Below are 27,153 nucleotides of genomic sequence, written 5' to 3'. Positions count from 1 at the left end.
TGGCATAGCATTGTCTGCGGCATCAACGCACCCTCCTCACACCTTCATATCCAGCCTGTGTAATCTTACCACTTCTACTTTTGTCCCAGAGGTCAGGCTTGTTTCAAGCGCGATAAATCTCTCGTCCAGCTGCTGGTATCCAACAACACAATCGCCACCCATCTCGTGGACACGTTGACAACCTCCTGGCTCCCTTCCAAAAGATTGTCCGAAGATGGCTGCAATAGATTTTGCGCGGTTGCGCAATCAGACAATGGCCGATGGCCTCGACAGCGAGGTCACGGTCAATACACGTGCTCTGATCGACAAAGTCCTGGCCCGTTATTCGAGCGAGCATACAACACTACGAGAGTTGATCCAAAATGCCGCAGATGCAAAAGCAGATCAAGTCGTTATCAAATTTGAAACTGACCCATCTCTGACTGTGCCCGCTCCCCAGGGCGTCGAGGACCCCGTTCTGCTAAAGCACATTATCCAACATCATACGCTCAAGCGGCTTGTCGTCAGCAATAATGGCCAGCCGTTCACTGTCGCTGACTGGAGTCGTTTGAAGAGCATTGCGGACGGCAACCCAGATGAGACCAAAATTGGCGCCTTCGGTGTTGGATTCTACAGTGTCTTTGCCGATTGCGACGAGCCCTTTGTCATCTCGGGTGATAGGACAATGGCCTTCTATTGGAAAGGCAACATGCTGTCTACTAAAGCTGCGCCTGTACCACCTGAACACAAGACGAGAGACACAATCTTCATGCTCGAGTACCGACAAGCGAATCCAGCATCCCCCTCATACAATCCGTCAAAGCTTCCAAACCTCCCCACTTTATGTCAGTTCCTAGCTACCAGTCTCACATTTGTGGGTCTTGAAAGCATCGAACTACATGTAGACGATTATGTGGTTGCATCCTTCACCAAGAAGATCTCCTCCCCTGAGATTGTCCGTGTGCCACAAGGCTTGAAGACCGAGACTGAAGGAGGTTTAATGAAGGTGACCGATGTCACCCGCCAGCACTCTCAACTCGACGCTGCCTGGATGAACGTGATTGCGACTGCTCAACTGCCGCCGAAGAAAGCCGCCGATATCGTACAGCAGGAGGTGCGCAACGCTGGTTCGACATTGCGCAGTTTCTTTTCCAAATTCTCAACGCCACCACCTGCGCCTGCCAAGACGGTCAAACCTGCTCCCGAGAAGCAAAATACAGGTGAAGAGATAGCAGGCAATTCAAAGGGAACAATTTTCCTGCAAGTGTGCACTGTAGTAGCAGCCACCAAAGTCTCGCGAAACTTTGCAGCAGAGATTGAAAGAGCAACGAAAAAGTCACCTCCAAAGACTACTAAGATTGCTCTTTTGACCTCCCCTTACCAAGACCCCTCTGCTACTTTGACGACGGGGTCAGGAAGTTCTGCTTCGCTCGCATCTAAGATTTTTGCCGAGGTTCTGCCTACAAAGTCTGGGCGCATCTTCATCGGCTTCCCTACGGCACAAACAACGGGTTATCTTGCACACATCTCGGCGCCATCTCTGATCCCAACTGTGGAGCGTGAAAACGTTGATATGAATGCTCGTTACATATCCACGTGGAACATTGAGCTTCTGCGTGTTGCTGGTTTGGCATGTCGCATCACATATGCAGCTGAATTGGCAGCTTTGCAGGCTCAGTTTGGCAAGGAGCCGTTGGAGGCATTGATCCCAAGGACTGCCTACGTATTTCAGCAGTACACGGCGAAATCCTCCCATCCCTCTACAGCTCTTGGTGATTGCATTGATGAAGCGTTTTGGAACTGTTCCAAGGAGCGTTCTATCGATATCCTCTCAACCAAGGGCGTCATGCCAAGCAAACGAGTACGCATGCCTGCAGAGACCCTTAGCTTCCTTGGAGAAGTGCCCATGGTTCCGCAAGAACTCGCAAATGCTGCAGTCGATTTTATGCTAAACTTGCACAATCGCGGTTTCATCACCGAGCTCACCATGCATGATATTCGGCAAGGTTTGGAATCCCGCGCGCTCAACGAAGAAGAACTCTGCGAGTTTCTGAAGTGGTGTGGCTCCAAGTTGGAAAGCGGCGAAATCGACGTACCAGGCTCAAGGAGCTTGTTCGAAAACACTGTCGCTAATATCGACGTTGAACCAGAGAAGAACTCAGGCAGAATACTCGCATTGGGGGATATTGGCACATTCGTTAATCCGGCCCGCATCGGTCCACATCTGCCGCTCCCTCCTGACACCATACCATTCACGTTCACTAGGGGAATTTCAATGAGGCAATTACAAATGTTCGGATGGACAGAGTTGACGATGGTGCGATGGCTCCGACACATGACAACACAACCACAATTGGAACAGTTTACGACTGACGAGAACTTGGCTCTATCCGTGCTCACATTAACTTCCAAGTGCTGGGAGCAACTTGATGGCACCTCCAAGGATTCTGTTGTCAAGATTTTGGCTCCTCAAAAGATCATGCCCACAAAGATGGGCATGCGGCGACCAACGGAGTCATACTTTCCGACTGTAAAACTTTTTGACGATTTGCCAACTGTGAAGCCATTTGCTGGCTCAAAAGAGAAGTTCTTACTATCGCTTGGGGTACGAAAGACCATCGACCTCCCCATGGTCTTTGACCGGATGCGCAGTCGTGACGGGGGACAGACAGAGAAATCAGAGCGACCTTCCTGGAATCACGTTGATCTTATTCGTTACTTTGCATCCGTTATTAACGAAATTCCCAAGAAAGATCTAGATCGACTACGCGAGACGGCGTTCCTGCCGGGCGAGGGTTCGACTGTCAAGCCTGGTCAGCAATTCAAAGCCTCAGACCTCTATGCTCCAGATCCAGCGATAGTTGCCCTGGGTCTGACACAAATCAAGTTGCCTTTCGAGTTCAAGCCAAGTACTCGAGAGGGTGTGCTTCTCTTGAACCTCGGGCTACGGCAGTGGCCAGACTCCATCACCGTTGCAAACATACTGCATCGTGCCGGTCAGGCGAAGGATTTCCAGCTCTACACGCGTGCCATGGATTACTTGTTGTCAAACTACTACAAGAACAACTATACGGCAGAGGCAAGCCGGTTCGCTGCCCTAACCCTTCCCATACTACCGACAAAGCAGGCGCCGTTTCCCTCATTAGTCGGCCCGTTCCAGTGCTACACAAATGAACATGCAGCATGCTTAGGGTTCCCGATACTCAGAAGCGACCTTCGCAGCCATGCTGAGAAATTGGGGGTCCAGCGCGATCCGAGTATAGGCCCTTGCGTGCAGTATCTGATCAAAAACCCTCCCAAAACCAAGCTGGATGCTGAGATGCAATTTGCGTACTTAGCCTCACGAGGTTCTGACCTGGATCAATACAAGGGACTGATTCAAAGCCTGGCGACTGCTAATATCGTGCCGATATTCCGAAAGTACTACCTTGACCCGACCTGCAGTGGATTTGAGGATCGGACAAAGAACCAGACAGGAAAGACTGAGATGCGTATTCATCACTACGACCCGCCTGAGCATGTATTTGTCGGCCGTGATCAAGAATACCGCGGCATTCTCGACTACGTTCATTACGGCGCAGAAGCCACTGTCTTCCTGCTCAAAGTCGGTGCAAAGCATGAGCCCACGACACACGATTTAGCATATCTACTGGCTAAGAATCCGTCGCGCTTTCTCAACACGATTGGTCAAGAGAAATATCTCGACCTACTTAGGAAACTGGCCGAGCATGCCGGGAGTCTATGGAAAGACAAGGAGCTAGTCCAGTCACTTGTGGCTTCGAGACTGCTTCTCGGATATCGCGACATCAAGGAAGATACGAAAAAGGTTGAGGCCGGCGATGAAGACATGGATGACCTGGATGAGGATAGTGTGCATCGTGAATGGTCACTCAACAAAGCCAACGAGATTGTGATCATCGACAATGTCAATTACATGACGAGGTTCCGTGACTTCATCATTGCAGCGCCTCAAGAGGAGCTTCTAGAGGAATTTTACGCGCGCTTTGGCGTTCAAAGGGTCTCGGATCTCGTCAAAACCGACCAACGCATTGGGACAGTAGTGCGTGACCAGACGCCCGCTCAGGATCTTCGACGCGACATTCTTGAACGCGTGCGTCTCTTCCTCCACGAATACGAGCGTGATGCTTCCTCAAAGGCGATCCGACATGACGCCAAGTGGCTGGGCTCAAACTTGACGGTCCAGTGCGTTTCCGATATCTCCATTCGGTACTCACTCGCAGAGCGGAATGTTGCTACCTCATCGAGGAAGTCGGCAGTGATTATCAAAGTTCGTATTACTGGTTACGTGTTGAACATAACACCAAAATATGACTTGTATGAAGTGTCGAGCGAACTCGTCAGGCTCCTGGTATCGCGGCCAAAGCGGAACGATGCGATCGCGCTTGAGCGTATTTTGACTGAGCCGCTTCGTCGGTTGCAACAAAAGGGCATTAACGTAGAGCGCATTCTACGCCGGAAAGAACACGAAGCCCGCATCGCCAAGCAAGCAGAGCAAGAGCGGGAAGAGGAAGAACAGCAGCGCATGGCAGAGCAGGCCAAGTCAGGTGGGCTTGTCAAGTCGGAAAACCGAGAAAACGTACCGCCTGCAACACCTGAGAAGAGCAAACACGTTCCCGGTGCGTTTGACAGTCCAGAGACGGGCATGGAAGTTGCGAACCACGGACCGCAATCCGACAATGACAGCCTCATCAATAACTGGGCGAAGAAGCTCGGGTTTAGAAACACATCCACGCCTCCTCCCAGCGGCACCGACGGACCCCAGATCAGCCGCGACATCCAAGCCACCAAGTCCAACATCCAGAACGCCATCAAAGAGTGCCGCCCAACGGGCATGTCCAACATCAACACCAAGCACCACCAAGACGCCACGGAGCTGGACCGCGGTGGCTACTGCCGCGGCGAACAATGGGAAAACCTGCACAAAGCCTTTTCGGTCCCCTTTTCCGGCCGCCACGTAGACATTTACTATGGGCTTGACGAAACAGCACCGCTATCCGATCTGCAATCGCATCTGCAAGCCTTCCTCCCGCTCATCTTCGGCCTCACATCCATCTTCAGCGTCAACCCCGCCGCCGTCAACATCTTCCTCGACAAGAAATCAAACACCGTCGCCTTCAACATGAACGGCAGTCTCTTCTTCAATCTCGCCTGGTTCATCGCCCTGCACAGCGACGGCTGCCAGACTAAAGAGGGCAAACTCAGGGCCCTCGATAGCTGGTTCTGCACCTATTGCCATGAGCTCGCGCATAATCTGGTCGCAGATCATAATGCGAGGCATAGTTGGTATCAGCAGCAGATCATCATAGAGTATAGCCAGCAGTATCGCGCTGCGCTGGAGAATTTCACGCAGGGTATGTTGATTTAGGGATAGTGAAGAGGAAGAGAGCGTGAGATTCTGGATGCATACATGACAGTCATTCTTTTTTTGTGGGTGTCTTTTCTTTACGCTTATTGTTATCATCGTCATTATTTTAGAACATAGAGCTATACATGAGTGTTCTTGTCTTGTCTTGTCGTATTCATCTTCCCTGGATACATGGCTTGAGCTTGTCTTTTTCTTTTCCATTGATATCCATTCCCAGGAGCCACATGGTGAGAACAACACATTATGGCGATGCTAACAACAACAACAACAAGAGAGGGAGAGATATGAGGAACAACAAGTCCAAGCATATATGCATATAAATGCTCCGCTAATCCCAAAAATGCTACATGCCAGACACTGTTTACAAAGGCAAACGGAACCGAAAAATAAATAAAAAGTGGGGGTATAATACTTTTTTTTTTGCAAATACAGAGGCAAAAAAAAAGAAACGGCCGTAAAGATCATCAAGTAATGAAATTGGCCCTCAAGCGTTATCCAGCTCCTTTGCCTCACGTCTCTTCCTCCACTTTGGCCCCATTCTGATCTCGAGGAACATGAGCGGCAACAAACAACAGCAGATGGCGCCCCACAAGGTATATGTCCAGCCGTCGCCCCAGGCGCTTGTCATGCGATCGATGACAGCGACGAGGATGGCGGCGAGCGAGCAGCGCACGAGGTTCGTACAGGCGGTTGCGCCCGAGCTCCGGGATTGCAGAATGTCAATGTTGAGTGTCATGGTGGTGTTGAGGATGCCGATGGAGGTCCAGCCGAGCAGGATGCCGAGGATAAGCGGAACGGCAATGTGTGCTCGGGCCTGGATGGTCCAGCCCCAGGCTATGACGCACACGATGAAGAGGGAGAGGTAGAAGGGCATGATGCGGAGGCGGGCGTGCTCAATGGTAAAGTTGTCGCCGCAGCGGGCTTTGATGCGTGCGTATTCCCAGTCGAGCATTTTGCCCGTTAGCGTGGAGCCGATGATCATGCCTGCGCCGACGGGGAGGTAGCATAGTCCGAGGGCTGTTTGGGAGAGCTGAGGGTAGATTTTGGCAAACGACGAGGAGATGGTGGCGGTGATGGTGTAGTTGACGGCATAGACTAGGCCCGTGAAGGTGAGCAGGACGATGACGTCTGGGTAGGTGAAGAGGACAAAGGGGTTGACTGAGTGCTTTGGCTTGGTGCGCGTCTCAGGGTCGAAAGCCTCTTTCGTGGCTTTTTGGCCAACAATGGGGATGATGGCGCGTTGGATGCGGGGCACGGGGATGCTGCCGTTGCCGGCGATGGAGCGCAGTGTTTCTGGGAGGAAGAGGGCAATGCACAAGAGGCAGACGGCGACCATGATGACAATGGACCAGAAGATGGAGCGCCAGCCGAGGCCCTGCGACAAGGCACCTCCAATGGCGGGTGCGATGCAGGGCGCGAGCATGGGACCGAGATTGAACATGCCAAAGTAGCCGCCTCGTTCTTTGCTCGTCGAAATGTCGCCAATGACGCCCGCGCCCAGGGCAATGGTGCTGGCGCTACCGCCCGATTGGAAACATCGTAGGAACAGAAGCAGCCAGAAGGAGTTGGTGGGACATAGCGCTAGGCCGATGCTGGAGGCGACGAGAATGCTTAGACAGACTAGGTAGACGAGACGGCGGCCGTAGCGGTCGCTGATGGGGCCCCATAGCATAGGGCTGATGCCTTGGAAGACAAGGTACACGGTAACGGTTTGGTTGAGGTCGTCGGCCGACTTGCCAAAGGCGCGAGCCAGTGTGGGGATGGCTGGGAAGTAGATGTTTGCTGGCAGAGGGCTGTGGAACGGGCGTTAATCACAGTACTCATAACTAGCCTTGTGCGAGCGAGTGACGTTACCTGTAGAAGCCTGCTAGTGCCACCATGGCAACAATCATCCATTTCTCCCTGTTGGTGTAGATACTATACGGAACTTCGACCTCGCCCTTGACAGGTACCTCTGGAACGACGGCCGCCTCGTCGAGCGGCACGGGCTCTGGCTTGTCGTCATTTGGCACTGCAGCCATGCTCACTTCACACACACACACAGCCGGGAAAGCGGCGTCGGGGTCCGAGGATGCAGCGGGAAAAGGCGAGGTAGAACGAGGAGGTGGGAGTGGCACAATGGAGGCCTCATACGAGGACTTGGGTCCCCGCAGGCGTTCTTAACAGCCTCCCCCGTGGTAACCTAAAGGCTTGCATCCCACCGACGACCCGCTACTCCAGACCAACCTCGGCGTATCAATCACCGCCTGGTGGCATTGTTGGGCGATGTGTGGCCGTTGGCGTCCAGAGAGGGACAATGGGGCACGACCGGCAGACCGGCGAGATATCGGCAAGGGCGTCTATCATCAGCCCACAGTGTTGGCCAGCAAGCTGCAAGCATGCACCCGACTGCGAGCGGCTACACGCACGTCGAGAGCAATACGTCGGCGCTCGTCATGCAACCAGATTAGCCCTCGAGGCCTACTCTGGTCTGGGTTAGGGTGCGGCTACTAAGCGGGCGTGGGCGCGGGCACGTCGGCTGCCTGAGGCGCGGGATCGAGTAGATCGCCAATTAGCCCGCTCTCCGATTGTGCGGCCGACGGATACGCCACAAGGGCTGGCTTGGGTTCGGAATTGAGACGCTCGTCCACGGCAATACCGGGGAGAATTTGCAACTGCTCGCACGCCACCCCGATGCAGCGGGCGTCCATGGTGGCGGTGGAGCACACTGACTCAGGCATATTTGTACCATAGGCCTAGACGAGCAATCCGCGCCCCTCGCACGGTCAGGACCAGAATTTTTTTCCCTCCCTCCTGGACGCCTGGTGTGGGGGTGATCGCTGTCCTTGACCAAACCGTTATTACCGCCGCCCTGGAATTGATTACAATATTCCTAACCAACTCACGTGTGCCTTGATTCTCGGGAAGAAGCGGCCAAATCCTACATCTGGTGCTGAAGAGAAGAAAAAAAAGAAATGGCATCTCTCTCGGACGTGGGAACAAGCAAAGACGGCGGGGTAGGCGGGGTTCAGTCCAAAGACGACGACAAGCACCTGAATCTCGTGCAGGTGGGAGCATCAGACAGTGATGTCACAGCAGGCAAGCAGAAGTGGCTGCGAAGATGGAGAGGCGTGCTGAGCTTCCTGGAAAACAAAGGCGATGTCGAGGTCAGAGGGTGCACACCGGTGCCGTATGACGAGAGGAGGGAGACCAAGTATTCACACATGTTCACGCTTTGGTTCTGCGTGAGTTGCAATCCTTTGCCGTAAGTGCTCGACGTGCGTGGCCATGGAGTATAGCGGCTAACCATGACACAGAGTCACGTTTGGCATGGTAGGGACCATGTCATTTGCGCTCAGTCTGCGAGACGCAACACTGGTCATCCTCTTCTTCACGCTCATCTCCACGGTCCCCGTAGCGTACATGTGCACATGGGGCCCCATGACCGGCATGCGACAGCTCGTCCAGGCGCGTTTCTCGTTTGGGAAATACTTTGTGTCGCTTCTGATACTGCTCAACCTTGCAACCCTCACCGGCTTCTGCGTCGTTGACAGTGTCATTGGCGGCATGGCACTATCCGCGGTGCAAGACGGGACCACCATCAATGCCACGGTTGGTATTGTTCTGATTGCTATACTGTCACTGTTCATATCCTTTTGTGGCTTTGGCGTGCTGCACCATTACGAACGATGGGCGTGGATCCCAGCCCTGCTGGCGCTCGTCATTGCTGCGGGATGCGGAGGACAGAAGCTCAGTCATCAAGCTGTTGTGCCTGCCGCGACGCCATCGCAAGCCCTGTCGTTTGGTGGTCTGGTGGCCAGCTTCATGATACCATGGGCAGCCCTGGCCAGCGACTTCTCGACCTACTTGCACCCCAAGGCCCCTCGGCTCCGCATCGCACTATACACGTACGCTGGCCTTGCCGCGCCCACGATCCTGCTGATGACGCTGGGTGCAGCCATGGGCGGCGCCACACCCAACGTGCCGTCATGGCAAGCAGGCTACGAGGCGAATGCCGCCAGCGGAGTCCTGGCAGCCATGCTGCAGCCGGCTGGAGGATTTGGACGTTTTGTCACCGTGGTGCTGGGCTTCAGCATGCTGGGCAACCTGTCGGCAACCATGTACAGCGTGACGCTGAACCTGCAGATGCTGGTGCCGTGGCTGTTCCGCGTCCCACGCATCGTCTTCAGCCTCGTCATCACGGCCATTGTGATTGGCGTGGCCGTCGAGGCGGCAAAGAGCTTCTTCCTCAACCTGGAAAACTTCATTGGCGTCATTGGCTACTGGAGCTCAGCCTTTATCGGCATTGTCGTCGTCGAGCATGTCGTGTTCCGAGGCGGACGCTTTACGGGCTACACCGAGGATGCAGATGCGTGGGACGACGCGCAGAAGCTGCCGGTAGGAGCCGCGGCGCTTGGGGCTTTCGTAGTGTCGTTTGGGCTCATTGTGCCCAGTATGGGCCAGACGTGGTGGACGGGGCCCATTGCAGCGACTACGGGCGATATCGGACTGGAGGTGGCCGTGGTGTTGGCGGGCGTCTTGTATGCGCCGCTGAGGCTGTGGGAAAAGAGAACGTGGGGGAGGTGAGCAGGGGGAGGCGTTTCCGGGAACTTCCTGGCACATGTCCGTTTGCGGCATAGCGCGTGAAGCAGGTGAAGGACCTTGTTGCCTCGGTTGTGCCTGTTACCCCAGCCAGTGACGTTCACAAGCCAGGCTGGAGCCGCACGCCAAATGCGGAGACGCAAACCCAGCCAGCCCTGTGATGACCAGGGCAGCCGTCTTTTAGGAAATTCTTGCTCTCCTCTTCCTCGTCCTCGTCCCTGTTCTCCTGCTCCTCGACTCCATCGCTCCTTCCTCGAGACAACACTCCACGGGCTGCGCCTTCCGCATACACACATCCACACCAACGCGCCTTCCCCGCTCGCTGCGCTTTCCCTCCTTGTCCATCCATCGCGCACCTCTCGCCTCCGCATCCGCCTGCGCTTCCGCTTCCGCTTCCACTACATCTACATCGACATCGACATCGACATCGACATCGACACCTGCACCCGCACCCGCATCCAGCCATGGCCCAAGTCCAGGAAAAGGCGGCCGAGTCGACATCGTCAGTCCCCCACAGCGCCGCCGCGCCGCAGAGCGACAATGTTGCCCATGCCCTCGCCGGCGCTGGCGGCGGCCTGCTGTCCATGGCCCTGACATATCCGCTCATCACCCTCTCGACCCGCGCCCAGGTCGAGTCGAAGCGTGCCCAGTCATCAACGCTCAATGCCGCCCGCCGCATCATCAAGCGCGAGGGCGTAGCCGGCCTCTACGCCGGCATGGACTCTGCCCTCTTTGGCATCACCGTCACCAATTTTGTGTACTACTACTGTATGTACCTCGGCCCACGCCCCGTGCCAGCTCGTCTGACATTACCATACTGACTCGGCCAGGGTACGAATGGACACGCTCCTTCTTCGAAAAGGCCGCCCTCAAGGCCGGCCGCGCCTCGTCCAAACTCACCACGATTGAGTCCATGATTGCCGGCGCCATTGCCGGCAGCGCCACGGTGCTCATGACAAACCCCATCTGGGTCATAAACACGCGCATGACGACGCGCAAATCCGAAGACTCGGAATCCCTGCCCGGCGGCGCCCCCGCCCCAAAGGCGCCTTCTACCCTTGGCACCCTCTTCGCCCTGGTCCGCGACGAGGGTCCCGCCCGTCTCTTTGCAGGTGTCATGCCCGCACTCGTGCTCGTCATCAACCCCATTCTGCAATACACCGTGTTTGAGCAGCTGAAGCAGCTGCTGGAGAAGCGCAGGCGCGTCACTCCCAAGGATGCTTTTTACCTCGGTGCTTTGGGCAAGTTGCTAGCCACCAGCATTACCTACCCATACATCACGGTCAAGAGCAGGATGCATGTTGCAGGCAAAGACGGCCCACGGGAGAGCATGATGACCACGTTCCGCAGGATCATTCGCGAGGAGGGATATACTGGTCTCTATGGAGGTATGTTGCGTGCCGGGCTCAGGACAGGATGGAAACTAACATGCGCCTAGGTATTGGGCCAAAGGTCACGCAGAGCGTCATTACCGCTGCCTTCCTCTTTGCGTTCAAGGACGTTCTCTACGCATACATGGTGCAGGCACGCAAGAAGCTCGCCTTGCGCAGGGCGTAGGACATGACTAATTGAACAAGTCACTGCGCTAGCATGTGATAATCTGCATACCTCAACCATGGAATCACAACACACTAGACCCCGCACCCGCGTCATTGTATCACACCCAAGAACCTATCGCAAGCTGTCAAATACACAAGTATCTATCCTTGCTTGACGTCTCTTCTCAAGTGCTTGCTAGAGTAATAATCACTATATACCCTGGAGCTAACAGTCCTTAATCAAAAGAAACCTTTGCATGTGTGATCTTTTATAAAATCTCTAACTACTATGGCAGCGATGGAGTACTGCAGCTCAAAAGTCCGGTCCCTGACTTCTTTTGTGCTGCAATTGGTCAGTAGGCAAGAAAGTAGATACAATAGTAGCTGCCGTAAGGCTGTCGCATTGGGAGGTGGTTGCCTTTTTCCTATTTCTCCTAGCCATCACATATACACCACCCGAAATTTATATGTATATGTAATACTACACAACACTATGTATAGTATACCTATTTAAGGTAACACTTCTAGTAAAGAACAAACACTCTTGAGAATATAGAAGGAGATGAACGTTGATAGTAAAACTTATCGATATGTCACTCTTTTTCAAGTTATTCTTCTTCAATTTAATACTTGTTGATTTCTATTCACTTACCATAATTTCAAGCATTTCCTGGAATGTTTTCCTCTTAGAAACACGAGTAACTCAGTTCTTTCTACCTGCCTATTCCTACTCTCTGATCATTGTTATTTCACTTTCGTGTGACTTACTACGCATGCCTCTTCAATCTCACCATCAGAGAAAATGCATTCTCGCATCATAATGCCAGTCATCACTCCATCTTTCCTGTTTGAATCTTCAGGGCTCACTGAAGTTGGCTGTCGACATGCTCAACGACACCAAAACAAAGATTTCGGGCTTTATTCCAATATATCGATGCCTTGGTTTTATCCAGACAAAAAAAGCGACATGTACATAGACTGTGATGAGACTTGATCATTTTCAGTTTATGTTGGTTTAACAGGATTCAACCCATCATAGGAATTCGGATAATTCCATACTTGGTCGGTCCAGGCCGAAGCCCCACTTCCAGCCCGTGCCTGGTGGTTGCCTTATTGACGATTTGATTGCCACCATGCTGTTGGACCTTTCATTCGGGTGTCAACGCTGAGAGTGACCATTTCCTACCAGTCGAACCACTCATTGACGGCTGAGGGGTTGACACCGTCAACACGTCTCCTGAGCAGCACCTGGAAGCTGCATTCCGACCCTATCATGCCGTCCGCAACCATGCCGCCCAAGGTGAATATCAAGGTCACGATGACAGAGCGCGTATTTCCTCAAAGTTCAACGCAGAATGAGCAGGCAATCCCACTGTCGCTACTGGATGCGACTACCGCCAATTTTGCTCTTACAAATGCTATATGGCTCTTCGAGCCTCTCAATGAGAAGGATGTGGTCAACGTCGCTGTGCATCTCCGCCAAACACTTAGCACTGCGCTTGCTTCGTATCCTCAATGGGCCGGCCAGCTCAAGTCGATTGCTGTCGTCGACGATGCGTCGGTTCCCGCTGAAGCAAAAGAGTTTCCAGCTCATGCCCGTCGCTTTGGTCGTGTGTACGCGCACTTTGGGGCCTCCGCAGACGTCGGTGTGGAGTTCATCTCAGCAACAAGCTCTGCTACGACGGACTCACTCTACCGGACAGAGCGTGTCAAGACTCGGCCACTTTGGGATCGCAAAGACGACAATATCGGTGGATTTGTGCCTGCTGTCGACATTGCGCATGCTCTACAACCAAACGAGCCCGATGCCGCGACGGGATTGCGCAAGCCGATTATGGCTATCCAATGCACCACCTTGTCAGATGGTGGTTTTGTCCTCGCTGCTAAAACGGCGCATCCTTTCGCCGACATCACAGGTCTTATCCGCTTCGTCAAGGACTGGGCAAGTGTGAGTAGTGCCGTCATCAAGGGCCTGGCCGTCCCAGTCCTGACTCCCGTCTTTGAGCCGGCGCGTCTGGACAGCCTTGCTGCAGGAGACATCAACGCTGAGGAGCCGGACCCGGCCATTATCAGACGAACGGAACGTTTGCCCTTGCACAGGTACGATTGGTGGGCTGCGCCGGGAAAGCCTCCCGCGCCATTCCTCGATGCGGCCAAACTGCTATCACCAGCAGGCAAGCCTATGCCATGGGCTGAGTGGGATCTCAAGGCGCCTGTTTCCGACTATACCATTCATCTTACCACCACGCAGGTCGATTTCCTCTTGAACGAAGCTACCAAGGGTGCTGACGGCCATGGCCCGAGAATCAGCAAGCATGATGCCGTATTGGCACACATTTGGTCTTGCGTTGTGCGTGCACGTCAACTCGGGAAGGACAACGGCTCTGTCCATTGCAATCTCGTACTTGGCGTTCGATCCGTTTTCAAGCTGGGTGAATACTTTTTGGGCTCTCCAATCATCATGATGAATGTTGAGCTGCCGGGCTCGGAGGTTGGCTACGAACAATCCAGTACCGCTACCGTAGCCATGGGTCCCATCGCCCGAAAGATTCGGCATACCATCTCTACTGTCAGCGACCCAGCAAACCTCGCAGATCATCTTCACAGCGCTGCATATGAGAAGTCTCCTCAGCGTATATGGCAGGCATTCCTTGGCCGGCGCCATATCCTGGTGACAACCTGGGCGCGCGCCGGCATCTACGACGTCGACTTTGGTCTTGGCTCGCGCATACGATATGCATACGGCATCGTGCCCAACTTGGACGGCGACATTCTCATCAAAGAAGCACCCCCATCTTCTGGAGAGTTCTTGTCTGCATCTCGGCCGTCTTGGACCGACAGCGGGGTGGATATTTCGATCCATATTTGCACCGAGGATATGGAGCGATTGCTCATGGATCCTTTGTTACTACCGTGTCTTGATTAGATATCTCAGCATCTCTGCTGCCCATCAATAATTCGCTATTGACCTGCTCGCATGGCTCTTCAGATTGTGATTGTGGATGTGGAGGCGTAGAGTCGAAGTGGCCCGGTACAAAATGTCTGTAATTGGCTACCGCTGTTTGTTGTAATCGGAGGCCGACAGAATTTTACACTTCGAAATAGAATAGTCAGAGAGTACTCAGAATGGCTAGCATAGCAGCTAAAGTCGCACTCCTTCTCAGCACCGCCACGGGCTGTAGGAATGTTTGTATAGACTAACAGTTAGTAAGTGATACAGTGAAGCAAGCGATGATTTTCGATTTTTTTTTTCGCGAATCGAAGTTAGGTATCACTTCTAATAATACATGAACCAAGGTGAACGGGCCTATTATTACCGGGCAGATTTACAGATAAACAGCCGGTTGTAATACGGAAATAAACTTGCAGAGCACCTAGACAGATACGAAAAAATGGGAGTGCTACATGGAATCAGGCTTCGAGCAGGATGGCGACCAGATCATACGATACACATGTCTGCAGGATGATTATGAAATACGTAGTTACGACAGAGAAAGGTCTCCACATGTTTACCACCATCGTTCATAAGCATGAGTCTTATCTATCTGCTGCTCTATCTATCCTTATACTACGCTACTTCAAGTCCTATCTCATCCCTATACAGTATAGTTTCCTATATTCCTAAAATCTTACTTTATAGGTAAGCTCGTATTGCCTGATTAATACCTAGTTAGTGCGCTTTGAAATTCACTAATATATGTACAATTGTAGTAGGTAATATCCCTCCTATAGTGTGGGATAGCAGAAAATGAAGTAGCCCAGGATAGTCGTTATAGCCCAGCAGTTCTCTATTACAACAGATATACATAATGTTATATTATCTTGATAAGTATTACAGCGGATTGTACAGTAGAAACACACATACTAAAAATCTCTCACTAAGCACTAACTCTATTACAGTAGCAGTACGGTACAATAAACGCCCTGAGCTCATGATTCAAGATAGCCATCCCCCCCCCTAGCAATGGAAAACCAGTAGCAAATCCAGAAAGGCTTCTTGTCTAGGCACTGGCCACTGTGACGATCTCTTGACGAATCTATAGCAACTCGTGCATAAAGTCCGTAAAAGCGTTGAACCGGTGTGACGAAACCAAATTAAACCGACACGTCATGGCGATGGCTCCTATGGTTAGTCTTGTAGCGTTCTGGGCTTGCTAGAGGTTCTGATGTACGCTTATTTATTGAGCTGCGGCTATTTGTACGTGGTTATAGAGCTCCTCGATTTTGCGTCTTGTATACTACATACAGTCACACGATTGGATTCATTGTGCGAATTCGTGATTGCTGATTCCGGACTCTGCACTTCATCTATATCAGTATACACGCTCCAACCATGCTAGCTTTCTGTTGGGTGTGGGCCGCTCTTGTCTTTCCGGCCCTGGCCGCTCTGGGATGGGGTGGTGCGTAACGCATGACATTGACTTCTTCTCGTCGTGCAAACTGACTATATTGTAGGTGAATGCAGAATCCAATCAGACTGTTGCTTTTGCGACCCTGGCAGCGGTTGTCTGCTCACTTGTTTTCGTCAGTCGAGACTTGTATCCACACAATAACAAGGATTCTGCATGCTAATCGATACACAGCCGACCATACCTCTACGACTGGACGACGCTGCAAAGCTGGAGGCGCTTCGGATTGCGGTATTGAGCCGTGTAATTGCTAGAACTGGCTACTTGTGCGCAGACCTAAATTTTGTATATCGTGTATGTACATTGCATGCATGCACTTTGCAGCTTGATTTACACAGTACAGGGCGTAGGTAGAGTAAGATGTATCCGTATTGCTATGGCCTATAATAGTGATGCAGAGCGGTGGAGTTTTAGCTATCAAATCCAACACAAGTCAGTCAGAAACGACAATCTATCCTTTTGCAGTGTACTTTGGGGCCATCAATTCACTGAATATAGCAAGACATTTTGTCATCCGGCAGAGCGTTGGGATTCACACCATGCTTGGGCAACAGTACTCCAGTCATAGCGATACCGACTGCGAAATCTGAGAGTGTTAGGTCTGTTGTAGTGGTCTTCCGGAGAAACCTGTACTATATTCTGGCGGGAAATCATAACTGATGGTCTTGAGTGCACTTCCGTGAAATTTGGCGTCAATTGGTACTTTTGCATTGATGAGCTGAGTCGCGATGCATCGATCCATAGTCTCTTTTCCCACAACAGTGCGAGGGAGACATTACTTTAGCATCAAAGTTGCTAGATAGGGCACCCGATTGTAGCAACATGCTATCCAGTGAAGGAGTGCAATTTGACAGGTCAACAGCACGATGCCAGGCGCTTCCTAATTGTTCGTCTGGACCGACATAGGCTCCTGCTTCGAGAAATAATCTTGTAATACCCTTTATGTGTGTGCTAGAGAGCAGCACTTAGTGCGTTAGCGTGACACCCGTCCGGTACATTGAGCCGATTGGAAAACATTGCTTGGTGCTTTATGCTCATGTCATAGTCCATGGCTGAAGCTGCATGAAGGGCATTACCATACCGCCCGCTATGTGCATTATAATTGGTAATTTTTCAAGGAGTCATTTTATAATTCCCTCAAAACCTATGGGACATGCATAACATAACAGGAAGAACATTTCTTTCGTTATCCTTCGGACGTGGGAGTACTACAAACCCAAATAGTACATTCAAATTCATTTCAAATACACTGCACTATCGGCGGCACACAGTTCAAGAGTGAATAGCGTCACTTCCGCTACTGGGTTTCCTGCCTTTTGAGCGAGGCGGGCCAAAACCCGGTCGAGTATTTTTGCCAGCTTCCATTCTTCGAATTTTTCCTCTACCACGGGTTCAAGATCCTGAGACTGGGTTGAGTAACCAAGGCAGACCATGTTTGTTGCAAATGAAATACATGTTTTCAACATTCCATCCAGTTACTTTTTCAAGCCATTCCAGCAGCTCGGACCAGTAGCTACACTCGTCTAATGCAACTAGCATCGTGTAGACTTGTGGTAACGGCTGGATCATCTGGCATGCTATATGCAAGAGCCCTTAATAATATAGCTGTTGTTTTCCAATGTGATGCGCTGAGAAGAGATCATCAAGATTGATGGGTATTTCGGCCACTTGACGTGAAAGCTGGCCAACTAAAAATTGTAGCATTGGCTTAGCATCTTGTTTCTGTGAAGCGTTGAAACTGGAATGAAATAAGCAGCGGTATATGCAAGATGCTGTTTGAAACATCGGAAGACGTCTTGCAAGGTGGTAGAAGTATAGCTTCCTAGCCGATCTGCGGCCAATAGCCAATGTTCTACATTGCTGAGTTTTACATTGCTGAGTTTTGCATCTCTGTTAGGGTGTCTAGCCTTGAGGCATATATGTGAGTCAAATCCAGCGTCTTCTGAGAAATCTGTAATCACTCTCGTCATTCGTTTCAGCAAATTCTCTATGCCTTCACCGTATAGGGGCGACGGCATATGGATATTGGAGATACCCAGCGATAAGTACACCCGATCCTGCTCATGTGTAGTCTCTCTTCTTTCATCCCACACTATCCGTTCCTTGAAACTGGAACTTGAATGACTTGAGTTCTTGGGGGGACTTTTATTGGTGTGCTTGTGATTTTAAAGATCTCCTCCGCATGTAAATATATATGCTACAGAAGATTATTGTCCTTGGAGAAAAACACGCAGTATTGACAAGCTGAAGTTGGGTGGGAGAGACATCGCCACATAGCTAACCTGTCTAGTCCGAGATTACGAACTGTAGGAAAGGCGCACTAATGAGCCGCAGCACGACTGATCTACTTGCTCCAGACTTGCTCTCACGATATCCATTTCATGCTATAAGCAACTCCCATTTGTTTGTATGAGTGATTAAAACATAGTGACGCAGCGGATCTGGCAACACAATATGGACACGATAGAGGACTGCAGTGGGGTCCTGCATCCTATACCTTGTACCTAATGAATAGGCAGTATGCACGCCATGAGCATTTGACAAGAGCGTGAAGCACCATCCATAGACTTGGCCCGAGAACACAAGCACCAAGAGGCTGCCAAGCAGAGGTACAGTGCAGGTTCATCGTGAGGAGCAACGATACACATCACTCAAGAGGAGTACGAATCAATATTGGCCAGGTACTTCATGATCATTATTCGAAATCGTATCGCATATACCTCCACGCTTCTCATACCATCCAAGTCGCCCGGCTTTGGTCACGGTTCCATGTCGCAACCCTAAATATACAAATACATGCGGAGAAAAGGATGCCGCTCCAGTAGACCAGAAGCAGAGCCCATAGGGCAGTGGCTGTCAAAAAAAGAGAAGATACTCGCCGTGCTAGGATCGCTCAACTAAACAAGACTGGGACCGATAGTGCATTTCCTGCAGTAAATAAAGCAATTATGGCTGAAGTGCGTGCAGGAAGTAAAAGCTCCTCTGGCCAACTAAGCAGCAGGCTGAGCACTGAGATCAGCACCACCGCGGCCTCGAGGAGCGCCGCGGCCACGATAGCCAGAGCCACGGCCACCACGCCCGCGACCGCGGCCGCGTCCACGGCCCCGGTAGCCATCGACACTGCCTTGGCCGAAGGTTTCCATGTTCTTCTGGCGTTCTTGGTTGCGGAACTCCTGGCCACGCGTGGCGGCTTCTTCCCTATCCTTGAGTTCGCTCGAAATGTTGTCAAAGAAAGAGCTCTTGTCGTACATTGAGCCACCAGGGATGACGACCTCTTCCTTGTCCTTGGACGATGCGTCAGCCGAGGGACCCGCACCGCCTTCACCAAGCGGCGATCCGGAAGCAATGGCCTCTTTGATCAAATCTTGCTTATTGAACTTCGCGTTTGCGGATTCAAAGTCAAAATCGGTTGTGGGTACCTCCATCTTGGGATGCTGTGCATGAACACCACCTCGACCTCCCCGCCCACCCCTACCACGGAACTCGCCTGCAACACGTTGACGTGGTTGATGTTGACGGTTCTGGTCGCGCATGCCCTCGACTTTTTGCGCCAAGTTGTTCATATGATCCGAAGCAGGCACTTGACCCTGCAGCTGACCCCCAGCTTGGCTCTTGTTCTGGATGTTGAGCTTCGCCATGGCCTCAGCCACCGCAGCAGTCGCCAGCTGCGTAGCGTTCTGTGGGGTAGCGTTGGGAACCTGGGCGGTCGCAACAGCAGCGACGGCTTGCTGCGCATGGGGCGCGGTCTTGTTAGCCCTCGGGCTTGGAATGGGAACTGCAGGAATAATCCGACCACCCTTTGGTCCACTGGGTGCACCCTTGGCCGACGCAAGCTGTTGGGCAGTTTGGGGATGGGGGGGTGCCAACGCAGCCGATACGTCGGGCTTCGAATCGACCGGGGGCGGGGGAGGCTGTTTCGCGCCAGCAGGTGTGGGAGTAGCGCCAGAAGCCTTTGCGCCGTTCTTGGGCTGCGACTTGGCCGATGCACCATCCGCCTCCGCAACCTTGGGTTGTTGCACTTGACCAGGCTTCTCATCCTTGCCGGCCTGCGGTCCTGATGGGTTACGAGGGCCCTGTGGAGGTTGGTTCTGATTCAAGCCAGGAGGGCCGATTGGCATGTTTGGCGAGAACGGCCCGGGTGGCTGATGGAAGCCCTGGCCCGGTGGAAACCAGCCAGGAGGTGCGCCAAACGGCGGCATGCCAAATGCGCCTGGCGGTCCACCTGGAGGGAAAGGGCCTGGTCCACCAGGGAACCCACCCTGAGGACCGAACCGATTGCCATAGGGGCCTCCAGGGCCACCGAAAGGCGGGTAGCCGCCTGGAGGGAACTGGCCAGGCTGAGGGAAGTTCTGCGGCTGCTGCTGGCGACCGGACACATCTTGCGGGCTGCTCTCTTGCCGAGCCTGAGCTTGTTGTACCTGTGGCGCATGCGTCGCGTCAGCTTTGAGCTTCGAAAACGAGTAACAAGAAGCGGCGTCGAGGTAACGGTCTCAGAAGGAAGGCAACGGAAGATATCCACACGGTTTTGCGCTCTCGGTGGTTTAAAGATTTACATCCGAAAATTTTACATCATCGGGAAAGAAACAGGGGCGAGGCTGTATAGACTTACTCCGATGATGGCGGGGTCCTGAGGCATTGCAGGCGGCGCCTTCTCTTTGACCGGCTCCTCAATGCGCAAATCCTTCACATCGCTGCCTCGAAAGACAATCTGCTCATATACCACGTCTGATGGAGGATACTCATCCTTGCCGCCCTTGCGCCCCTCTGTGCCAAAGGATCGCACGTTGTCTAATGAGACTGTGGAAGCTTCTGAGTTGATCTCGACGAGCGTGCCGACATAGCTATGGCGAGTCAATGGCTGCAATAACCCAGCATCAACTGGGTACTGACCGGATGTCGCTTTTCGAGATGAGGGAAATGCGAGATCTACGCGTCGGGGGTCAGTGGTAGCTCGGGGGCCCATTGGGCGCGGCTGCGACTCACCCGATGAACTCGGACATGGCTGGGTAAGGTGGGTATCAAAACGGGTATCAAAGGAATAGAAGCTCAATGGGGAAAGGAAAAAGGCAGGCAAAAGTAGTGGACGGCGTAAAAAGTTGATGGGGGGAGAAAGTGAGGGAAGGTTGGAGAGAGGTCGGTCGTGGGTTGGAGCTGAGAGAAACTTGGCGCACGTTTAGCGAGGCGTAGGCTGGGAGCTTGAGCCTCTTGCCGGCCTACCTTTACCCCACACTGCCTCATGTGCATGCACCACCTCGACGGCGTGTATCGTTTGGCTTCACCGGTCCATGCGCACTGCTGCGATCCATGACCAAGCGGACTACATGACCCTAGAGGTCGCGAAGTGCCACACCATCCCATCCACAGAACCAGCTTTCCCACGGGCTCGACGCGGTATACCGAGGTACCCGAGCCATGAGCGTTACCACGGATGGGCTGAATGACGTCTACGAAGCGCTGGAGCGCTACAGCTGGGACGATGACATGGAATTCCAGGCGGGCCTGCAGGCAATAATAGGCAGCAACAGCACGCCAGAGCAAACGACCGAGTTGGCGTTACGGGCGCGATGTTTCTACTATGCAAGGTGTGTACAGTTTGATCTGGCACAATAGAACAACATCCTGGAAGCCAGCTGATCAAGAACGTACCAGAAAATACAACAAGAACATCGACTTCGACGCCTATAAAGCCTACCGCAACGCCCGCAACCGGCCGCCCCCCACACCGCCCAGCTCAACCAACGTGCTCGCATCCTCCGTCATAGACCAAGAGCTACATTCAACTCGTAGTGAGCACACAGACGCCAAGTCCACGAAAAACACAACAGCAAATAATACTGCACCCGCTCCAACTACCGAACCCAGCGGCATTCTGCCCTCATCCATCAATGCAAACGAACCGCCTGCGCCGTACCCCACCAGCTTTGCGCACATTGTAGATTTGATTACAAGCGGGAAGCCAGTTCCGGGTATCAAGGAAATCCCGCCTACTGTACTGGAAGGACAAGGAACGCAGGCGACCAAGCCAAAACGGAAGAAGCCGTGGGAGAAGGACGAGGTTGATGTCGAAGGTGCCAAGGAGACGAGCAGTGCATGAGCGATCACAACGACGTGTTTGGGTGCATAAGAAAAGCATAGCGATGGAGTTGTAGAATAAAACATGCTGCATTCGATTGAAGAAAGCGCATAGTTGGTGTTGGCAAGACATGTTACCCAAGCATCATATCCACTACAAGCAATCTGGAATAGCATATAGAAGTGAAATGGAAACGACGTTTACGAATATGAAACTACCACTACAACCACCTACATCACTAAGCTAAACTCAACAAGCCAACGCACATCAAGCAATAGAAGAAAATGTTGATTTTACGAGCAATGATAACGTGCCAAACGCAGCGGATATATAAGAACATGTAAAGAGACCAGCCCATTTACATGCGCAATCCGAAAACCAAGAAAACCAACAAGAACAAATAAAAATAGACAACAACAACAACTGGGGTATATAACAAATCCCAACCCACGTAGTCCACACACACATACATACACACACGTACAAGCTCATCAAAAACCTCCCCATATACGCCGAGATACCCGCGATCCAAGTGCAAAATCCAACAAGAAACGGATGTTTCCATATATACCCCATGCATCCATCCATGCATCCCATCCATGCCGCAATTTATATACTGCACCGTCTCTCCCCTGGTTCCGTGGTCTTGCTTCCGCCTTGTCGCACACTCGGCGTCGTGGGAAAATGGCGAGAGAGAGAGACTTTGATAAGGAGAGCAGGAATAAAGAAAAACTGCAAAAAAAAGAGACGAAGACGAAGAAGACGAAGACGATGGTGATGATGATGATGAACGTCTAAAGCACAGTCTCCAAAATCCTCTCTTTGAGCATCTTGACTTCATCCTGCGTTTCCCAGAGCTTCTGCTGCGCATCCAGAAACTTGTTTTTCCACGCACCAGGCGCTGCTTCGGTGTTGTCAAATTGTGACAAGTCTCTCGGGGCATTGTCGCCGTCGGCACTGGATTTGGATGAATTGTTAATGTCAAGACCTTTTGCTATCCATTCTCCCGTTAGGCCACCAAAGGAAACAGCGAAAAAGACGTCGAATGTTTCTTTGATGTTTGCGCTACTTCGAGACAGGGAATCTGATTCGTCTTGGTTATTGTTGTTAGTGTTGTTATTGTTGGTGGTAGTGTCGTCGTCGTCATCGTCAATGGGCGACTCGTAGCCGTCGCCGCCCACGCGGAAGCGTATGCATTCAACGCGTCGGACGCCTCCTGTGGGCCCGCCAGTACCCACGCCAACAGTGCCGGCGAGACCGAGACAACTGCTGATGGCGATGCTGAGCGCGTAGTCGTTCATCACTTTGGCTGGCGATGTTGTGCCAGGTGTGGGCTTGGCATAGAGGGGCTGCAGGATGGCGGAAGCGAGTGTCTTGGCTTCGTTGCCTCGCAGGCGCTTCCGTCGACCAGTCAAGGGGGCGCGTATTAGTTCGGCAGCTAGCGCGCGGTTCAGCGTCTCTAACGGGACTGCTGACGGGAGTTGGGATGATGTTGAAAGCTCTGGTTCTGTCTGTGAGCGTGTTGGTGGCGGCGGTCGCGGTTGCGCGGGCGTCTCGGACGGCGTGAGAGCCCCGTGATACGTCTGATGTGTTGGACGGTGTTGTTTATCGTACATGTTTTGTTGCTCGTATGCATTCGCAGACGAGACTTGCGCAGAGGCAGCGCTTACAGGAGACGGCCCTAGTCCAGTGCTGGGGGAATCATTCTCCAATCCGTTGACGAGTACAGTAGGCGTGGTCATCCGTACTACAGGATTGCCGACATTGGGTGGAACCTGAAGACTCAGTCGCTGCTTCTGTGGCGCACTTCCCACGGGTGGTCCATCAATCTTGGATGGAGCAACGGCAGACGCTGGTGTAGGCGGGAAACGAACAGAGTTCTCTGGGGCCGGAGGGTCTGAGTGCGCTCGCTCGACAATGGGCGTCAGATTGCTTGGGTTCCGGTCAATTGGCGGTCCTTCTTTAGTCTTGGGGTTCGCTGGAAATGTCACAAATGGCCCATCTTTGATTGAGCGATTACTGGGAGGCCGGCCGCGCAGCTTGCCCGTGGAGGAGCCGGTGTTGGATGACCATGCCGACGATACAGCAGGACCGTGACGCCGACGAGAGCGCGACCTTGTACTTGAGGGAGTGACTGCAGATTGGGGTTCGTCAAAAAACGGATAAGCAGACTGCGGGGTCACAGCAGAAAGCGGATGAGGTGTGTGAGGCGTATCTTGCGCATTTACACGCCACCGTGTATGATGTCCTGCCATTGGGGAATATGTATACGGAGTAAGCCCACTCTGCCCTAGACGACTGGGAGCCGAGGCCGCAGTGTTGGCAGAGGACGGAGTGACGGTTGAGACTGCAGTCCATGGATCTTGTGGCGTCAGGAAGCCTCCGTGTATGTTATTTGGGTGAGCGCTCGTCGGATATGCTGACTGCGGCTGCAATACATTGCCAAATGCCACAGAGGTATCAAGCTGAGGCCGTTTGCGAGCTGGTGTGCCCTCGTCAAAGTCGATATCATCCTCTCCATCTTCGGCTTTCCGGCGTCCACGCTTGGGCTTGAACTTTGGATCTAACGCCCTGATGGCCAAGTCTTCCTCTAGCGGCACGCCGTCACGCCCTTCGCTTGGGAAGGGATTGTGCGGTGGTGGTATCTGCAGGAAGTAGGGGTGTTGCTTGCCGAGCAGATATTCAAAAAATGCATCAATGTGCATAGCGCGCATCCATCGCTGTTTATGATTAGCACACGACTTTCTAATTGCGGCAAGATTAAAAAAAAGCGATGCAAACAAAGATAATCAATCAGCACAAGCAGTGCACGGCCACCTCGGCTGACTGACAGGCGTGAGATGCTGGACAAGAGCGGCCGCAGCATGTTGTAGCACGTTGCACCCCAAGTCAGCTCACATACTGTGAGTGGCTCGGTTCGCGCACTGTGCCAGGCACCAGCTGGATGGTTCCGATGGCAAAGGGATGTTGGAGGCTTGTGCAGACTGCGCCGCAAGCCAGACGACGTGTGTATACACATGATGGACTGCAACTTTGTGGACGCAAAAGAAACGTGTGAAGGGGTCGTGTAAGAAAGAAATGGAATTGGCTGACAGAAGAAGCATGCCGTCCGTACCTTTAACCTAACAGAGTACTGCTGCACTTTTTGCGTGCTCTGTCCCTCGTCTGTGTTGGGGGGCTTTACGCCCAGATCCAGCGCCAGCTGTGTCCATGTCTTTATTTCTTTTGCGTCAAACTTGCGGATCAGCTCAAAGAGGGCCCATGTGCTGAATGCGTTGCCGTCGCTCTTGGGGGGTGTCCTGAACAGCTTGACCAGCTCGCTCGTGTCGGTGGTGGTGGGGAAGTTTGGGTTGCAGTAGAGGATGAAGGCGGCGTAGGCATTGTCAATCGAGTCGTCCGAGACGTCGCGCGGGGGAGGGTCGCGGTCGGCGGGCTCGAAGTTGGCTGTTGGCTGGCGCGGCTGGCTGGTGGGCGAGATGGCGGAGAAGCGCGGCGAGGCATTCGCAGAGGCGGGGGGAGTCTGCGAGTTGCGCATGTCGCCATAGAAGCCGTGGGGAAGATGACTGGCATTGTCGGGCTGAAGTAGATGGCCTGACTGTGCCTGGTGGGGGACGGCCGACATGGGCGTGTGCACATTGCGGCTGGCACCTGTGCTCTGGTCCAGTCCCGGGTCAATCGCTGGCACGCCTCCTCCAGCGCTGGTGCTCGCGCTGCCGCCGCCGTTGGAGGGATGGCGGAAGGGCGAGTAGGCGGGGCCGCTGCCGGGCGCCGGGTGCTCGTAGTGGGCGTGGGCGTGGCTGTGGCCGTGGGCGTGGGCGTGAGCGTGGGCGTGGGCGTTTGCTGTCAGGAGAGAGTGCTCCGTCGGTCCCTCGTCGCCAAAGTCGACCTGCATGGTTCTCCGCGACAAGACGCTCTCAGCTGCTTTCTCGGCCGATCAGCGTGCCATGAGGGCGCAATGATGAATCGCGGGCGCGCTAATGCCAATAAAAGGCCATGGATATAGGCCGTGGGAAGGGCGTGCGCGACAGGCCGTTGGTCCACAGGCCCCGAGTTGCTTCTTTGCGGGCTGCCCGACGCGACGGGCAAGAAGAAGGCGACGGCGAAAGAGACGGCGAAAGAGACGGCGAAAGAGACGGCGAAAGAGGCGACGGAGACGAGCGAGGCCCACGGCGCAGCGGCGGCTGTCGCAAACGAGCCTGCAAGCCCAGCGCGAAGAGGTCCAACGATAGGATGCGAGGCGCCCAGGCCGGCGTCGCTGGTCGATTGCTGCGACGGTGCTTTGCCCGCACCTGCGCCTTTTCTTCTTCGTCTTGGTCTTTTCCTGTGTCGAGCGCGGGCGACGATTAAGCTTCGGCGATTACGTCGATGCGCGCTATCGAGTCGCGTCGGGGAGGAGGGTCCAGTGGGTGAGAAGATAATTTGCGGTCCTTCAGGTGTCTTGGGGCGGGTCGGGCCTGCTGCTTCGGGGACATTTTGTTGACTTAAGGCAGCTGCGCCCGCCGCCCGCCCCCCGGCCGAGTCGCTTCTATTTTTGGCGCCTCCGAACGCACCACTGCTCCTCTCCCACCACCACCACTCATGCCCCCCATGCTGCTGCACAATTGGCGCACAGGGGGTAAAGTTTCTTTCCGCGGCTCTAGTTAGACTACGCGCTTCTTTTAGTAGGGCGCTAGTATAAGTTAAGAAATAGCGTACTACATAGTGTAATATATAAAAAACCTTATTGATACTAAGAAATACTTTTAGTATAACGTATTCCACCACCGAGAGTGCCACCCCACCGAGTGTGCCACTTTTTCTTGGCATCGCGAACATCACATATGAAAACTTGAATTACTCTACACTAGCTATAGATGCTTCGTACGACTCACTTGCATCTAACATAGAATCTTCTTCTACATCTTTTTGGCACGTACGGGCGTTATGGCCCACTCTCCCACAGATTCCACAGTGCCGTTGACCTGGCTGGGCCTTTTCTTGACTACCCCCACCACGCGCTTTCTTTGATATTATACGACTAGTAGAAGCACTTTCAGCTGCCTGCGATGCTCCTGCACCAAATTCTAGTGTCCCGCCTGTCTGAATCCGCTTTCTTTTACGCCCTCGGCGCTTTGTTACCTCTGCTAGTTGCTCTTCAAGCTCTCGTACGCGGGCCTTCATAAGCACATTCTCATGTAGCATCTCCTC

General features: G+C 53.0%; 9 protein-coding genes across 9 annotated transcripts; 6 read left to right on the top strand and 3 right to left on the bottom strand.

Moving 5' to 3' along the window:
• Window positions 1–185: 185 nt before the first annotated feature.
• Window positions 186–5,365, top strand: SETTUDRAFT_46837 (uncharacterized protein; the record flags this gene model as incomplete). Its single annotated transcript, XM_008025590.1, has 1 exon — window positions 186–5,365. The coding sequence occupies exon 1, from the start codon at window positions 215–217 to the stop codon at window positions 5,363–5,365; it is 5,151 nt and encodes a 1,716-aa protein (XP_008023781.1). The 5' UTR covers window positions 186–214.
• A 484-nt stretch (window positions 5,366–5,849) lies between these two features.
• SETTUDRAFT_27449 (uncharacterized protein) lies at window positions 5,850–7,386 on the bottom strand (the record flags this gene model as incomplete). The annotated part of the gene is made up of 2 exons (XM_008025535.1): window positions 5,850–7,158; window positions 7,220–7,386. 2 exons carry the CDS (start codon window positions 7,384–7,386, stop codon window positions 5,850–5,852), a joined length of 1,476 nt encoding a protein of 491 aa, XP_008023726.1.
• Window positions 7,387–8,309: 923 nt separating this feature from the next.
• Window positions 8,310–10,146, top strand: SETTUDRAFT_129638 (uncharacterized protein). Its single transcript, XM_008025822.1, has 2 exons — window positions 8,310–8,609; window positions 8,662–10,146. Exons 1-2 carry the CDS (start codon window positions 8,320–8,322, stop codon window positions 9,929–9,931), a joined length of 1,560 nt encoding a protein of 519 aa, XP_008024013.1. The 5' UTR covers window positions 8,310–8,319; the 3' UTR covers window positions 9,932–10,146.
• A 47-nt stretch (window positions 10,147–10,193) lies between these two features.
• On the top strand, window positions 10,194–11,706 carry SETTUDRAFT_168456 (uncharacterized protein). Its single transcript, XM_008025821.1, has 3 exons — window positions 10,194–10,714; window positions 10,777–11,334; window positions 11,385–11,706. Exons 1-3 carry the CDS (start codon window positions 10,411–10,413, stop codon window positions 11,501–11,503), a joined length of 981 nt encoding a protein of 326 aa, XP_008024012.1. The 5' UTR covers window positions 10,194–10,410; the 3' UTR covers window positions 11,504–11,706.
• A 1,051-nt stretch (window positions 11,707–12,757) lies between these two features.
• On the top strand, window positions 12,758–14,410 carry SETTUDRAFT_160512 (uncharacterized protein; the record flags this gene model as incomplete). The annotated part of the gene is made up of 1 exon (XM_008025820.1): window positions 12,758–14,410. The coding sequence occupies one exon, from the start codon at window positions 12,758–12,760 to the stop codon at window positions 14,408–14,410; it is 1,653 nt and encodes a 550-aa protein (XP_008024011.1).
• A 1,407-nt stretch (window positions 14,411–15,817) lies between these two features.
• On the top strand, window positions 15,818–16,483 carry SETTUDRAFT_38679 (uncharacterized protein; the record flags this gene model as incomplete). Its single annotated transcript, XM_008025569.1, has 5 exons — window positions 15,818–15,884; window positions 15,950–16,008; window positions 16,068–16,187; window positions 16,218–16,239; window positions 16,284–16,483. The coding sequence occupies 5 exons, from the start codon at window positions 15,818–15,820 to the stop codon at window positions 16,481–16,483; spliced, it is 468 nt and encodes a 155-aa protein (XP_008023760.1).
• A 2,400-nt stretch (window positions 16,484–18,883) lies between these two features.
• Window positions 18,884–20,893, bottom strand: SETTUDRAFT_160511 (uncharacterized protein; the record flags this gene model as incomplete). Its single annotated transcript, XM_008025819.1, has 4 exons — window positions 18,884–20,311; window positions 20,503–20,734; window positions 20,784–20,819; window positions 20,877–20,893. The coding sequence occupies 4 exons, from the start codon at window positions 20,891–20,893 to the stop codon at window positions 18,884–18,886; spliced, it is 1,713 nt and encodes a 570-aa protein (XP_008024010.1).
• A 249-nt stretch (window positions 20,894–21,142) lies between these two features.
• On the top strand, window positions 21,143–22,161 carry SETTUDRAFT_149369 (uncharacterized protein). Its single transcript, XM_008025818.1, has 2 exons — window positions 21,143–21,475; window positions 21,543–22,161. Exons 1-2 carry the CDS (start codon window positions 21,306–21,308, stop codon window positions 21,985–21,987), a joined length of 615 nt encoding a protein of 204 aa, XP_008024009.1. The 5' UTR covers window positions 21,143–21,305; the 3' UTR covers window positions 21,988–22,161.
• A 256-nt stretch (window positions 22,162–22,417) lies between these two features.
• SETTUDRAFT_168453 (uncharacterized protein) lies at window positions 22,418–26,356 on the bottom strand. Its single transcript, XM_008025817.1, has 2 exons — window positions 25,082–26,356; window positions 22,418–24,686 (listed from the first exon to the last, which is right to left on the bottom strand). The coding sequence occupies exons 1-2, from the start codon at window positions 25,856–25,858 to the stop codon at window positions 22,761–22,763; spliced, it is 2,703 nt and encodes a 900-aa protein (XP_008024008.1). The 5' UTR covers window positions 25,859–26,356; the 3' UTR covers window positions 22,418–22,760.
• Window positions 26,357–27,153: the final 797 nt, after the last annotated feature.

The sequence above is a fragment of the Exserohilum turcica genome (assembly GCF_000359705.1).
Source record: "Exserohilum turcica Et28A unplaced genomic scaffold SETTUscaffold_15, whole genome shotgun sequence".
In the NCBI taxonomy this organism is placed as follows: domain Eukaryota; kingdom Fungi; phylum Ascomycota; class Dothideomycetes; order Pleosporales; family Pleosporaceae; genus Exserohilum; species Exserohilum turcicum.
This window is presented reverse-complemented; position numbering and strand designations above follow the sequence as displayed.